Source organism: Erythrolamprus reginae, chromosome 1, assembly GCF_031021105.1.
Source record: "Erythrolamprus reginae isolate rEryReg1 chromosome 1, rEryReg1.hap1, whole genome shotgun sequence".
NCBI classification, from domain to species: Eukaryota; Metazoa; Chordata; class Lepidosauria; order Squamata; family Dipsadidae; genus Erythrolamprus; species Erythrolamprus reginae.
In genome coordinates this window covers 128,639,104-128,652,145 of record NC_091950.1, presented here as the reverse complement: position 1 = coordinate 128,652,145, position 13,042 = coordinate 128,639,104, and the positions used below count along the sequence as shown (strand labels likewise).

Here is a 13,042-nt window from a genome sequence, read left to right as displayed (position 1 = left end):
CCAGCCAGCAAATGCTGGCTGGGGAATTCTGGGAGTTGAAGTCCAGATATCTTCAAGTTGCCAAGGTTGGGAAACACTGATCTAGAGTCCTCAGACTTCATTTTAGTCCAGTTGATATTGTCACTATATCATCTGCATATGATAAGGCTGCAAAATTTCCATTACTTAATTTTGGGGCATAATCAGGGATGGAATTTAGCAGGTTCCGGAGAATTGGTAGCAGAAATTTTGAGTAATGTGGAGAACTGGCAAATACCACCTCTGTCTGGCCCCAGAGTAGGGTGGGAATGAAGATTTTGCAATATTCTTTCCACAGGAGTGGGGAGGGAATGGGGATTTTGCAGTATCTTTCCTCTGCCACACCTGCCAAGTCACCTCACAGAACCTTTTCATCAAAAGATGTTTGATGTACGAATAAAAGATATGGGGAACTTTATTTGTAAGTTGTTCTGTCCCTTTTCTATATTAACCTGCAGTGTTAAAAATATTTTCAATGAAAGTACATATTTAAACAATATTTCAGTGCATGTTTAAATGAACAATCTGAAAACATTTTCTCATAAAATTTGTTATTTCCTACTTAATTGTTCTGTCGGGCTCTCTGGTAGAATCCTCCCAAAAATTCACAGGTACAAATTTCAGACACACACACACGTTTGAAAATTCAAAACAATGTTCTTTATAATGAAAATTCACTTAAACTAAGCCCTCTTTTGGTATAGCAAAGAGCTCTCGTCTCCAAACAAACTGGTAATTTATACAAGTCCCTTATCAGTCCTGTGATACTTAGCTTGCAGCTGTGAGGCTATTCAAAGTCCTTCTTTCACAAAGTGAAACACACTTTGCTCTGGTTTAGTTTCAAAGCAGGGAAAAATCAGCACACAAAAAGCCAAAGTCAGTAAAGCAGTCATGAAACACAACGATCAGATAATCCTCCACAATGGCCAAACCCACAGGCTGCTCTTTATAGCAGCCTCACTAATTACCACAGCCCCACCCAACCACAGGTGGCCTCATTTTCTTTGATAATAATCTCTCAGTTGTTGCTGTCTATGCATCGCTCTCCGCATGCGTGGCTGTATCATTAACTCTTGTTCTGAATCCAAGGAGGAGCTAGATAATTGATCTCCTTCTGAGCTGTCTGCCACACTCTCCTCCTCCCTGTCACTCATGTCTTCTTGGTCAGAGGAGCCTTCATCATCAGATTCCACTGGGGGGGGGGCAAAACAGGCCTGCAGCATGTGGATGTCTCCCCCACACCCCTTGGGGCAGGAGCTGGGCCAGAGCTAACCACAACACTTCATATTAATTTAAAGAATTGCTTTAGTCATTAAATTGATTTACTGTACACCACTTACACCAGTGATAGTTCTCTCCCTAACTTGTTTGCTTGCTTTTCCTGTTATTATATAAATCTTCCCATCAGCATTTTTCACCTGGACTGAAAGTCCTTTGAATACAGATCTTTCCATACAGTAAAATAAACTCAAAATAATTGGATTGAACTGGCACAGGGTTTTTTTTTCTATAGAGAATAGTAGACTTTGGGCAGGATGACCTGAGACTTCATGCATTGTAAAGTTTTCCAAGTCATGAAGGCTTCAATTAATGCTTTGAATTTACAGCATGTTAAAATGAGCTCTTTTGTAATTTCATTTCCTATGCACTTTTCTTTCTCCTAAATTAAGGTTCTCCCATACATGACAGTGTAATGATAGGTTTCTTTCTTACCCCACAGATGCATGAGGTTGTGGGGATATACAAATAACTGACATAACAGCTGTCTAAACATTTTAATGTACAAATTAGATACCAGCACCCTACTTTGATTAGTTGGGTTACTTATTTTGGTTACTACACTTGGCCTGGAAATATAAAAGAGTTTATTGAGATGGAATGTTGAGCTATTTTAGGGAAATGTTAAGAGGACTGGGATAAGAGTCAAGAAGTTAGTTTTTATGTGGCCATTTGGCTGAAAAACCTCTTGCTTCTTTATGCTGCACTACATCTTAGGAGAAATTAATCTGTCTCCCTAGATTTTTATGCTGCTTGGTAGCATAATAATAAATAAGTGCCTTATCATAAATTTATAGTGTTAATGCAGAAAACAGATGATAAATTAGAATGAAATATGAATGTAGAACGCTACATGAGGAAAAATCATGATAAGCCCTGAAAATGTGAACTGTTAGTATGATAATTATAAATATAATTAAGTACTTATGTCTGGTGAATATCTAGAGTTTTATTTGTGGTAGCCCATAAATAATGGAATCTATTAATGATTTTTAATGAAAAGGATATTGGCTTTGTTTAGCTATTAAGCAGTTCTGTGCATACCTATTTAGTTTGCTGATTTCCATTCTCCACACTTCTACCCATCTAGGAGGAATCATTCTGGTATGTTTCCTTCTGCTTTTTGTTAACAGTAGTGACCCAGATCATCAGATTTGTGAATTGCAATTACTTTTTATAAAACCAAACCACAATTTGAAGATGATCTGTTTTAAACCTGAGGAAATAATAGCTTCCAGATACCTTCTGTGGATCACATAGAAGGAAAGGTTGGAATGCATAAGCCCAGGAAGTAGATAGGCTTGTTCACATATTATTAAAACCACATTATTATGATGTTGAGATATGATTGTATGGATGGTTTTCATTGTACTGGAAGGTATGTTCTGAATTCTGTTATAGAAAGTGGCAGTTCTGCTTTCCAAACTTCCTTGAATGTGAAACACTGAAAGCTAATTATATACATGAAGCTGTGCATGATAGATTCATCAGAATGGAATAGAATAGAATAGAATAGAATAGAATCAGCGGTGGGCTACAGCTGGAACGCTAGATTGCGCTCGCCGACGCAGTTCATAAGTGCTTGCGGGCCAGTGCGATTTCGCTTCTGCACCTTTGGAGGTAGCAAAATCATGCATGGAGCCACAGGTGTGCTCATGTTTCAGCATGCGCAGAAGCGAAAAACCCCTCACCGAAACACAGGCGCATTTGCGGCTCTGTGCATGATTTTGCTACCTCCACAGGTGCAGAAGCAAAATCGGAGAGAGCGATTTAGCATTCCGGCTAGAAGCCCACCATAGAATAGAATAGAATAGAATAGGACTAGGGGTTTGCCACTTACCACTGCTACCGGTGCGATGCACGTACAGCTTCGGGTCACCAGCAGAATCTTGCGAGAGGATGCACTTGAGAGAGTTAGGTGATTTTTTTGCTTCCGCGCATGCATGCTGTGGGTAAGAACCTGATACTGAAATGGATCTGGGAAGTCTTCTAGTCCATCTCCCTGCTCAAGCAGGAGAACCTCATCACCTCGAGGTTCGACTACTGTAATGCTCTCTACCTGGGGCTACCTTTGAAAAGTGTTCGGAAACTTCAGATCGTGCAGAATGCAGCTGCGAGAGCTATCATGGGCTTTCCAAGATATGTCCATGTCACACCAACACTCCGCAGTCTGCATTGGTTGCTGATCAATTTTTGGGCACAATTCAAAGTGTTGGTTATGACCTATAAAGCCCTTCATGGCATCGGACCAGAATACCTCCGGGACCGCCTTCTGCCGCACGAATCCCAGCGACCGGTTAGGTCCCACAGAGTTGGCCTTCTCCGGGTCCCGTCGACTTAACAATGTCGTTTGGCAGGACCCAGGAGAAGAGCCTTCTCTGTGGCGGCCCCGACCCTCTGGAACCAGCTCCCCCCGGAGATTAGAACTGCCCCCACCCTCCTTGCCTTTCGTAAAGTTCTTAAGACCCATCTCTGCTGTCAGACATGGGGGAACTGACACATCTCCCCTGGGCCTATACAGTTTATACATGGAATGTTTGTGTGTGTGTTTGCTTTTAATAATGAGTTTTTTAGTGTTTTTTAAATTATTAGATTTGTTCTTACATTGTTCTTGTTATTGTTGTGAGCTGCCCTTAGTCTATGGAGAGGGGCGGCATACAAATCAAATCAAATCAATCAATCAATAAATAAATCAATCAATAAATAAATAAATAAACAAACCTATACTATTTAGATAAAGAAGATTAAGATTAAGAACTTTGAAAGAAGGATTTCAAAAGATTAATGAAAGTTGATTTTCATGTCTAATCTGCTCCAGTATGTGCGCTAGTCATTCAGCATTACTTGAAGAGTCAATACATGATATCATCTTCTCAGCCCACCAGGAAGGCAACTTCTACTTCTCTTTTTCTGCTGTATATTAAACTTTTCTGACTTGAGCTGATGTAAGTGGTGATTTCTAGTTTGCGTGCTCTTGTAGACAAACATCTAGATTCCACCTGATTACTGTCCTCTGTGGCAGGGAAACCTCTTCAGAGTTCTAATCCCACTTTTGGCCATCTGAGTGATGTTGGGCCAATCATATTCTCTCTCAGCCCAACCTACCTCATAGGATTGTTATTGTGGGGAAAATAGGAGAAGCCGTAATTGGTATGTGTGCCACTTTGAGGTACTTATAGAAATAAAAGAGTGAGGTTATTTTTGTGAAAATATGTTTAAAAGATTTAAAAAATAATCTAAAAAATAAATTAAAGTGAAGGTATTTTTCTGAAATTATGTTTTTCCTTTAATGAGCTAAAACTAATCATTTCTGTCACTTTGTTCTTAGAGTCCAGCACTATAGTGCAGAAGGGCTCTAAGAAGCAAAATGACAAAATGAATGGCAAGACACATGCTGTTCTAAATTTAGACAATTGTATAAGCTTATTAGTTAAGTTAATTTGCATATACAGTGTTCCCTTGATTTTCGCGGGTTCAAACTTCGCGAAAAGTCTACACCACGGTTTTTCAAAAATATTAATTAAAAAATACTTCATGGTTTTTTCCCCTACACCATGGTTTTTCCCGCCCGATGATGTCAAATGTCATCGCCAAACTTTCGTCTGCCTTTAATAAATATTTTTTAAAATAAACTTTAATAAATAAACATGGTGAGTAATAATCTAAATGGTTGCTAAGGGAATGGGAAATTGTAATTTAGGGGTTTAAAATGTTAAGGGATGGTTTGTGATACTATTCATAGCCAAAAATGGTGTATTTACTTCCGCATCTCTACTTCGCGGAAATTCGACTTTCGTGGGTGGTCTCAGAACGCATCCCCCGCGAAAATTGAGGGAACACTGTACAGGAATAGCCTAAAAGACATTTTTCTGAAGAAATAAAGTACCAGTGAGGACTTCAAGGTATGGTAACTATAAAATACTTTTTATTTCTTATGAATAAAAAACTTATTTAGTTTTTATAAAATATATAGTTTATAATATATAAATATACTTCAGAAATAATTTGAAATATTAATAAAGCTAGATGACCACATGGTAATCTTATTTATTTCTTGATTTCAGGTGACTGTTACAACCATTGGTTATGGAGACAAGGTGCCTCAAACGTGGATAGGAAAAACTATTGCATCTTGCTTTTCTGTATTTGCAATATCATTTTTTGCCTTGCCTGCAGTAAGTTGTTTATACTAGTCCAAACATTTTTTAGTTGTACATACATATATTAATATTGATTTATATTAGCTCCTATATAATGTAATATTAACTATACATTAATTTTATCCATTTCTTTTGCATTGCACTGAACTCAATACAACTTACAAGAGGTGAAAATTTGTTATGTTGACTGGATAAGAGCAAAAACTAAAATATTAATTATAAAAACAAAATAAGGAAATATTAATTTAGATTTAGGTTGTCACCCAACTCCAAATTGACTCTGGGCAGCTTACATGACTTAAAGAGAGGAAGAAATAAAAACCCCCAAACAGGAAACATAATAAACCTTATTTCAGTAAAATATGGTGTTACCATTATTGCTTCAAACCTTTCTGAGCATTTGGTAAGATTATATACCTGGATCTTTATTTAAGTATGCTGTGATTTCCCTGCGATCTTGTGTCCCATTGCTGCCATATATACATCCATACATGGAAACACACACACTTACTGTAATATAGAGATGGATAGATTCTGCAGTTGTTTTCTACCATCTTCATTTAATTTGATGGCAACATATGCTTTTGATAATTCTTAGAGAAGAAAAACATTTAATATGTAAGGCTCTTGCACAATGAATCACAAGAAATAGGTTTAAAAGTATTGAAGTATTCAATACATAGTGATCGGCTGTCTCCCTGGCTTATGTCACTTTATTTAATTCCTGAGGGAAGGAATTTGTTCAACAAGGAAAGTTAAGCAGCTGAGAAGTTCAGGGTGATCAAGGAAATATGTTAGCAGCAGCAACAAGAACAATTTATTTTTATTTTATTTATTTATTTATTTTGTCCAATACACAATGAGGGTTTTAGTGGGTATATATCTATATACACATAGTAAAATACATGATGAAGGTTATAGAGGAGATTCTCATAGCAAAATATATCTAAGAAATAATAGAAAAGAAGATATGGTAATAGAACATATCAATGAAAGAATAGAAGAAGAGATATAGGAATAGAAGAAAGGTATAGGAGATATAGGAGAGCAATAGGACAGGGGACGGAAGGCACTCTAGTGCACTTGTACTCGCCCCTTACTGACCTCTTAGGAATCTGGATAGGTCAACCGTGGATAATCTAAGGGTAAAGTGTTGGGGGTTTGGGGATGACACTATGAAGTCCGGTAATGAGTTCCATGCTTCGACAACTCGGTTACTGAAGTCATATTTTTTACAGTGAAGTTTGGAGCAGTTAATATTAAGTTTAAATCTGTTGTGTGCTCTTGTGTTGTTGTGGTTGAAGCTGAAGTAGTCGCCGACAGGCAGGACGTTGCAGCATATGATCTTGTGGGCAATACTTAGATCCTGTTTAAGGCGTTTTAGTTCTAAACTTTCTAGGCCCAGGATTGAAACTTGCACCAGAAACAATTGCATTGTTTTGTTGCCATTTTGCAGAAATAATAATTCAAAGCACTGCCAAAATCAATTCAAAAGATCCTGACATTTATGTATTCATTCTGTTACCAACTCCAGAATGTCATGGATTTATTTCTTAAATGCATGTTAATATTCATATATGTAAAATATACAAGTATTGCAAACAGCAAGAATAAGACCCAGTTTTTATGCTATGACTTTACATTATGCAACAATCACTCCGTGTGATTCTTCAATGTGCACAGGCTAGAGAGTATAAAATATTGGAAAAATTCCACATCAAATAGAGCTAATTGGATATTTCAGGGATGATGCAGCTGTCAATAAACATGTCCAAATTCATTAAAATCTCAACCTTTGCTCCAAATTCCATGGTAGCTAAATTTACCACAAACCTTATATTTGAAATGACATTTATGTAACTGATTGATTGGTTTATTTTACTAATTTCCTCTGTTCCTCAGGGAATCCTTGGTTCTGGCTTTGCTCTGAAGGTACAGCAGAAACAAAGGCAAAAACATTTCAACCGACAAATTCCAGCAGCTGCTTCTCTTATTCAGGTGCCTTCATGCTTAAATACTAGTTCTCTTACATGTATTACAACTATTAAAGGGGTATATTTGGTGTTATTATTGTCAAACGTTGCTCAGAAAGAGTATTATTTTATTTTTCCAGTAATGAAATTGGGCTGATGATTTTTCAGTCTTCATCAGTTTTCATTTGCAGCTACTGCAGAAGGAAGCAATGTGAGGCTTTGAGTCGTAATTGCATTTTTAAAAATCTGGCCTTGTTCAATAACTAAATATAAAGTATGTGCCATAACTCATGGCTTCATAAGTGACATTTTTTTTTCTTTTATCCTTCCACTCTTCTGCCTTTGTTTTGAAATTTCTACAATTCCTGGCCTAGAGTATCCTTTAGAGATATAAAATTGTATATCCATGCAACCTAGACTATTATCTGAGAGATGCATAACTGCTTTCTTGTTAACTTCCATCTTTTGTGTGTTTCTAACAAATATTTTAGACAGCCTGGAGGTGCTACGCATCAGAAAACCCAGATTCTTCCACGTGGAAAATATATATTAAAAAGCCTTCCAGAAGTTATCACCTGTTGTCTCCTAGTCCCAAGCCAAAGAAAATAGCAATGGTGTCGGTAATGAATACCTTTTTGTTTTCATTTTAGAGTAGAATTATTTGTTTAGCAGAGTGATGGCATTCAGGGGAAAAATGTTCTTGTGTCTAGTTCTGATGTACTCTATAGCATCATTCTGAGAGTAAGAGTTGAAACAGTTTGTGTCCAGGATGTGAGGTGTCTGTAAATATTTTCACAGGCCTCCTTTTGACTTGTGCAGTATACAGGTCCTCAATGGAAGGCAGGTTGACAGCAATTGTTTTTTTCCCTGAAGTTCTTATTATCCTCTGAAGTTGGTGTCTGTCTTGTTGGGTTGCAAAACCAAACTAGGACAGTTATAGAGGTGCAGATGACAAACTCAACTATTCCTCTGTAGAACTGTATCAGCAGCTCCTTGGGCAGTTTGAGCTTTCTGAATTGTGCTTTTTTGAGACGTTTTTGATATTAGGTGTCCATTTTAGATCCATTTTAGACTTGACATTTTTTATTGAATAACTTAATATTTAAAGCTGGCTAGAAAAGAAGTTCTTTCCCATCAAAAAGGCTTATTGGTACATAGCCTTGTCAATATTTTGACCAGAGTCTCTCCAAAATAAAGCATCCATGCAGAAAATGTTAATTTTCATGTAGTGTTACAGTCTAACCATGAGAGGCTGGTCAGCCTGCCAACCCAACATGACACTTTTATAAAATCATGGACAGTTGTGTTACCTTTTGTGGCCTCCTTCTCTGTTCAGTGCTTCAAAATGTATAAAACCTTTTGTTGTTTCAGTGACAAGCAGAACTCGGGGGTGGGGGTGGGGGAGAGGCAGTTTTATCCTTCAAAAGATTTTCTTCAGGAGAATCTGCATCAAACTAACATGCAGTTAGTGAAACTGTGATGGTTTTAAAAGGGGTAACAAATAGCAAACTCTTATTTGGCAATGTTTTGGTATATGGCTCATGGAGATGCTATATTCTGCCTGAAATATTTTGCTGTTTATTCCTTCATGGAAATGCCCTGAGTCCAGTAAGTGGAGGTACAGTATAATCTACATCTGAATACCACCTAAATACATTTGTAATTGAGTCAGCATCTTGAAATATATTCAGTAGAATATACTTTACAAGAATATACATTACAGAAACATATGGGGAAATGTTGCTTTATTTGGCTCCTTCTAGAAGCTATCTCATGTTTTCAGTAGCATATTTCTGGCAATGCAAAGCAATAGATCTGGTAACTTTTTAATTATATGCCTATGACAATCATTAAGTGTTGTACCTCATGATTCTTGGCAAACGTATCTTTTCTTTTATGTACACTGAGAGCATACACACCAATGACAAATTCCTTGTGTGTCCAATAACACTTGGCCAATAAAGAAATCTGTTCTGCTCTATTCTTTTCTTTTCTATTCTCTTCTATTCTATTCGCATACTTAACAGTTACAATTAGTGTTAAATAGTCCCAACAGATTTAGGAGATCTTTTATATGATTTATGAAGTCTCTTCCCTCGACCACACACACACACACACACACTTGGGCAAGGATAGGGGAAAATAACTCCTAAAACTCAGATGTCCAGGAGTTCAATGCCATTCTCAGGAAATAGCTGGCTAAACAAATAATTCCTCATAAAGGGCATCTGAAGCAATTTAATTTTGTTATAGTAATGGATGGATGGATGGAATAGTGAGTCAAGTCATCACCTCATTTATACCTTATTAATTACCGTGATCATTTAATGTAAAAACCTTACAGCTTTCTGAATAATTGCACAGTGAAGATCCATGAATATTAAATGCCAGCTGTAAAGCAGAAATATGTGCCTTTTGAATTATAATGATTTTAAATTATCCAATTGTGATGGGTTAAAGGATTGGGGCTTATTTTTTAAAAGAATATTTAAATACTTTATTTTTGTTAGGTAAAAAGGAAGAAAACCAAAGCAGACAAGGATAATGGGTCACTTTCTCCAGAGAAGATTTTTCCTGTTCCACAAATCACTTTTGACCATGTGTTGGAGGAAAGGAAAACTGATAATTTTCGTATAGATCCCTATGAAAATTCTGGTAAGACTTTCAGTTATTTTGTTTAATAGAAGTAAAATGGCCATCAAACTGGAAATTTGAATGCATTAAAATATGGAGCTACAACTAGACCAAACCAAGTTATTGAAATCTGAGTCTTAAAATGTATATTGTAGTTATAATAATGACTCCAACTCCACATATCTTAAAGTTGCTAAGATTGAGAAACACTGGTCTTAAGTAATGTATTAATTCAATATGTCATGTATTATTTTCAACATTTTTGTAACTCGTTGCCACTACCCGTAGGAATATGCACTGCTCAAAAAAATAAAGGGAACACTTAAACAACACAATATAACTCCAAGAAAATCAAACTTCTGTGTAATCAAACTGTCCACTTAGAAAGTAGCACATTGACAATCAATTTCACTTGCTGTTGTGCAAATGGAATAGACAACAGATGGAAATTATTGTCAATTATCAAGACTACACTCAATAAAGGAGTGGTTCTGCAGTTGGGAACCACAGATCACATCTCAGTGCTTTCTGGCTGATGTTCTGGTCACTTTTGAATGTTCGTAGTACTTTCACACTCGTGGTAGCATGAGAGGGACTGTACAACCCACACAAGGGGCTCAGGTAGTGCAGCTCATCCAGGATGGCACATCAATGCAAGCTGTGGCAAGAAGGTTTGCTGTGTCTGTCAGCGTAGTGTCCAGAGGCTTGAGGTGCTACCAGGAGATAGGCCAGTACACCAAGAGACATGGGGGGAGCCCTAGGAGGGCAACAACCCAGCAGCAGGACACTACCTCCACTACCTCCAGGAGTCACAAATGTGCATGTGTGTGCACAAGGGGTTAGAAACCAACTTCATGAGGATGATATGATGGTCTGACATCCACAGATGGGGGTTGTGCTCACAGCCCAACACTGTGCAGGACTCTTGGTATATGCCACAGAACACCAAGATTGGCAAATTCGCCACTGGTGCCCTGTGCTCTTCACAGATGAAAGCAGGTTCACACTGAGCACATGTGACACACGTGACAGAGTCTGCAGATGCTGTGGAGAACAATCTGCTGCCTGCAAGATCCTTCAGCATGACCGGTTTGGCAGTGGGTCAGTAATGGTGTGGGGTGGCATTTCCACGTGCTCGCCAGAGGTAGCCTGACTGCCATTAGGTACCGAGATGAGATCTTCCGACCTCTTGTGAGACCATATGCTGGCGCAGTTGGCTCTGGGTTCCTCCTAATGCAGGACAATGTCAGACCTCATATGGCTGGAGTATGTCAGCAGTTCCTGCAAGATGAAGGCATTAAAGCTATGGACTGGCACACCCGTTCTCCAGACCTGAATCCAATTGAGCATATCTGGGGCATCATGTCTCACTCCATCCACCAACATCACGTTGCACAACAGACTGTCCAGGAGTTGGCAGATGCTTTAGTCCAGGTCTGGGAGGAGATCCTTCAGGGGACGATCCGCAACCTCATCAGGAGCATGCCCAGGCATTGTAGGGGGGTCATACAGGCACCTGGAAGCCACACACAATACTGAGCCTCATTTTGACTTGTTTTAAGGACATGACATCAAAGTTGGATCAGCCTGTAGTGTGCTTTAATTTTGTGTGTGACTCCAAATCTAGGCCTCCATTGGTTAATAAATTTGATTTCCATTGATGATTTTTGTGTGATTTTGTTGTCAGCACATTCAGCTTTGTACAGGAAAAAGTATTCAATGAGAATATTTCATTCATTCAGATCTAGGATGTGTTCTTTGACTGTTCCCTTTATTTTTTTGAGCAGTGTGTTTTTCAGTTGCTTCCATTCTAATGCCAGTGATTACAGTTTTTTGTCTGTCTGATTATATAAATATGTAATTTTGTCTAATGGAAAGGTTTTATGGACCTGTGGTTTTAATAACCCCATCATTAATCTGCAATAAAACATATGATTTCTATCTAGGAGATTGTTTTGAACAAGGGTCCCTTTTTAAAGAAGAAATACTTTAGCTTGTGAGAGTTGATTAAATTTGTTTTGCCTCAATATTATTAAAATAGTATCTGGTGTCATCATTCAGATATTTGTATGTATTTACATTCAACAAAGTATGATGTACATCTGCAATCCATCTCACTCTGAAAATACATTTATATAATAATACTACAATTCTTTTTATTCAATTTCAGAACTAGGTATTTTAAAACAAAAATCTTAGAAAACACTTTTAAAATATTTAAAGTGCTGGTGTGCTGTATGTATATGTGTACTGTATACTTATATGTATATATATACACATCTGCTTTAGATTTGAATATCTGGACATTTTGTATCCCTTTTATTTAAAAATATTTGACAGGTTTGTACAGATATATTGCAATTTTTAAAAATATGGAGTAGAAAATAAACGGCACATTTCAATGTGTGTCAGGTTATAAGTTCACATCTAGTTCTGGATTTCTGAATAGAGTATGCAACTCAAAACATGCTAAAGTTCTCTTTTGTTGCTTTCTGGACACAACTGATACTAACCTTTAATTGGGATTTCTAACATTTAAAAGACAAGATGCTGACTCCAGTTTTGGAACAAAAATCTCCTTTCCTTCTGACATCTATTCTTTTTTCCCCCCTTCTCCCTGTCTTCTGTTCTCTTGAAACTCTTACAAGTATACAGGAGAAACAGGCATGTTAAAATTTCTTGGTAAGTTAAGGAAGCTATCTTTACCTATAGCATGCTGGATTCTGAATTTTAACATTGCTTGCCATGATTTCCATACACTCTCACTACTTATTAACTTAGCATGAAGTGCAGGAAGCAAAATTGGAAACACTTGCCATCTTCCTATTACAGTGATACCTCATCTTACAAACTTAATTGGTTCCGGGACGAGGTTCTTAAGGTGAAAAGTTTGTAAGATGAAAAAATGTTTTCCATAGGAATCAATGGAAAAGCGATTAATGCATGCAAGCCCAAAATTCACCCCTTTTGCCAGCCGAA

The 13,042-nt window shown here is 37.4% G+C and overlaps 1 protein-coding gene across 3 annotated transcripts in view; it reads left to right on the top strand.

Moving 5' to 3' along the window:
* The window catches only part of KCNQ1 (potassium voltage-gated channel subfamily Q member 1), a 459,783-nt gene that overhangs the window by 132,217 nt on the left and 314,524 nt on the right, over positions 1–13,042 (top strand). For 2 of the 3 annotated variants that reach the window (XM_070764765.1, XM_070764772.1), the window contains exons 7-10: positions 5,361–5,471; positions 7,359–7,454; positions 7,921–8,049; positions 9,940–10,084. In XM_070764765.1, coding sequence (XP_070620866.1) covers positions 5,361–5,471; positions 7,359–7,454; positions 7,921–8,049; positions 9,940–10,084 — 481 coding nt within the window. Of the gene's footprint in view, positions 1–5,360; positions 5,472–7,358; positions 7,455–7,920; positions 8,050–9,939; positions 10,085–12,718; positions 12,746–13,042 lie in introns of all 3 variants that reach the window. The other variant, XM_070764756.1, reaches the window with a different exon arrangement.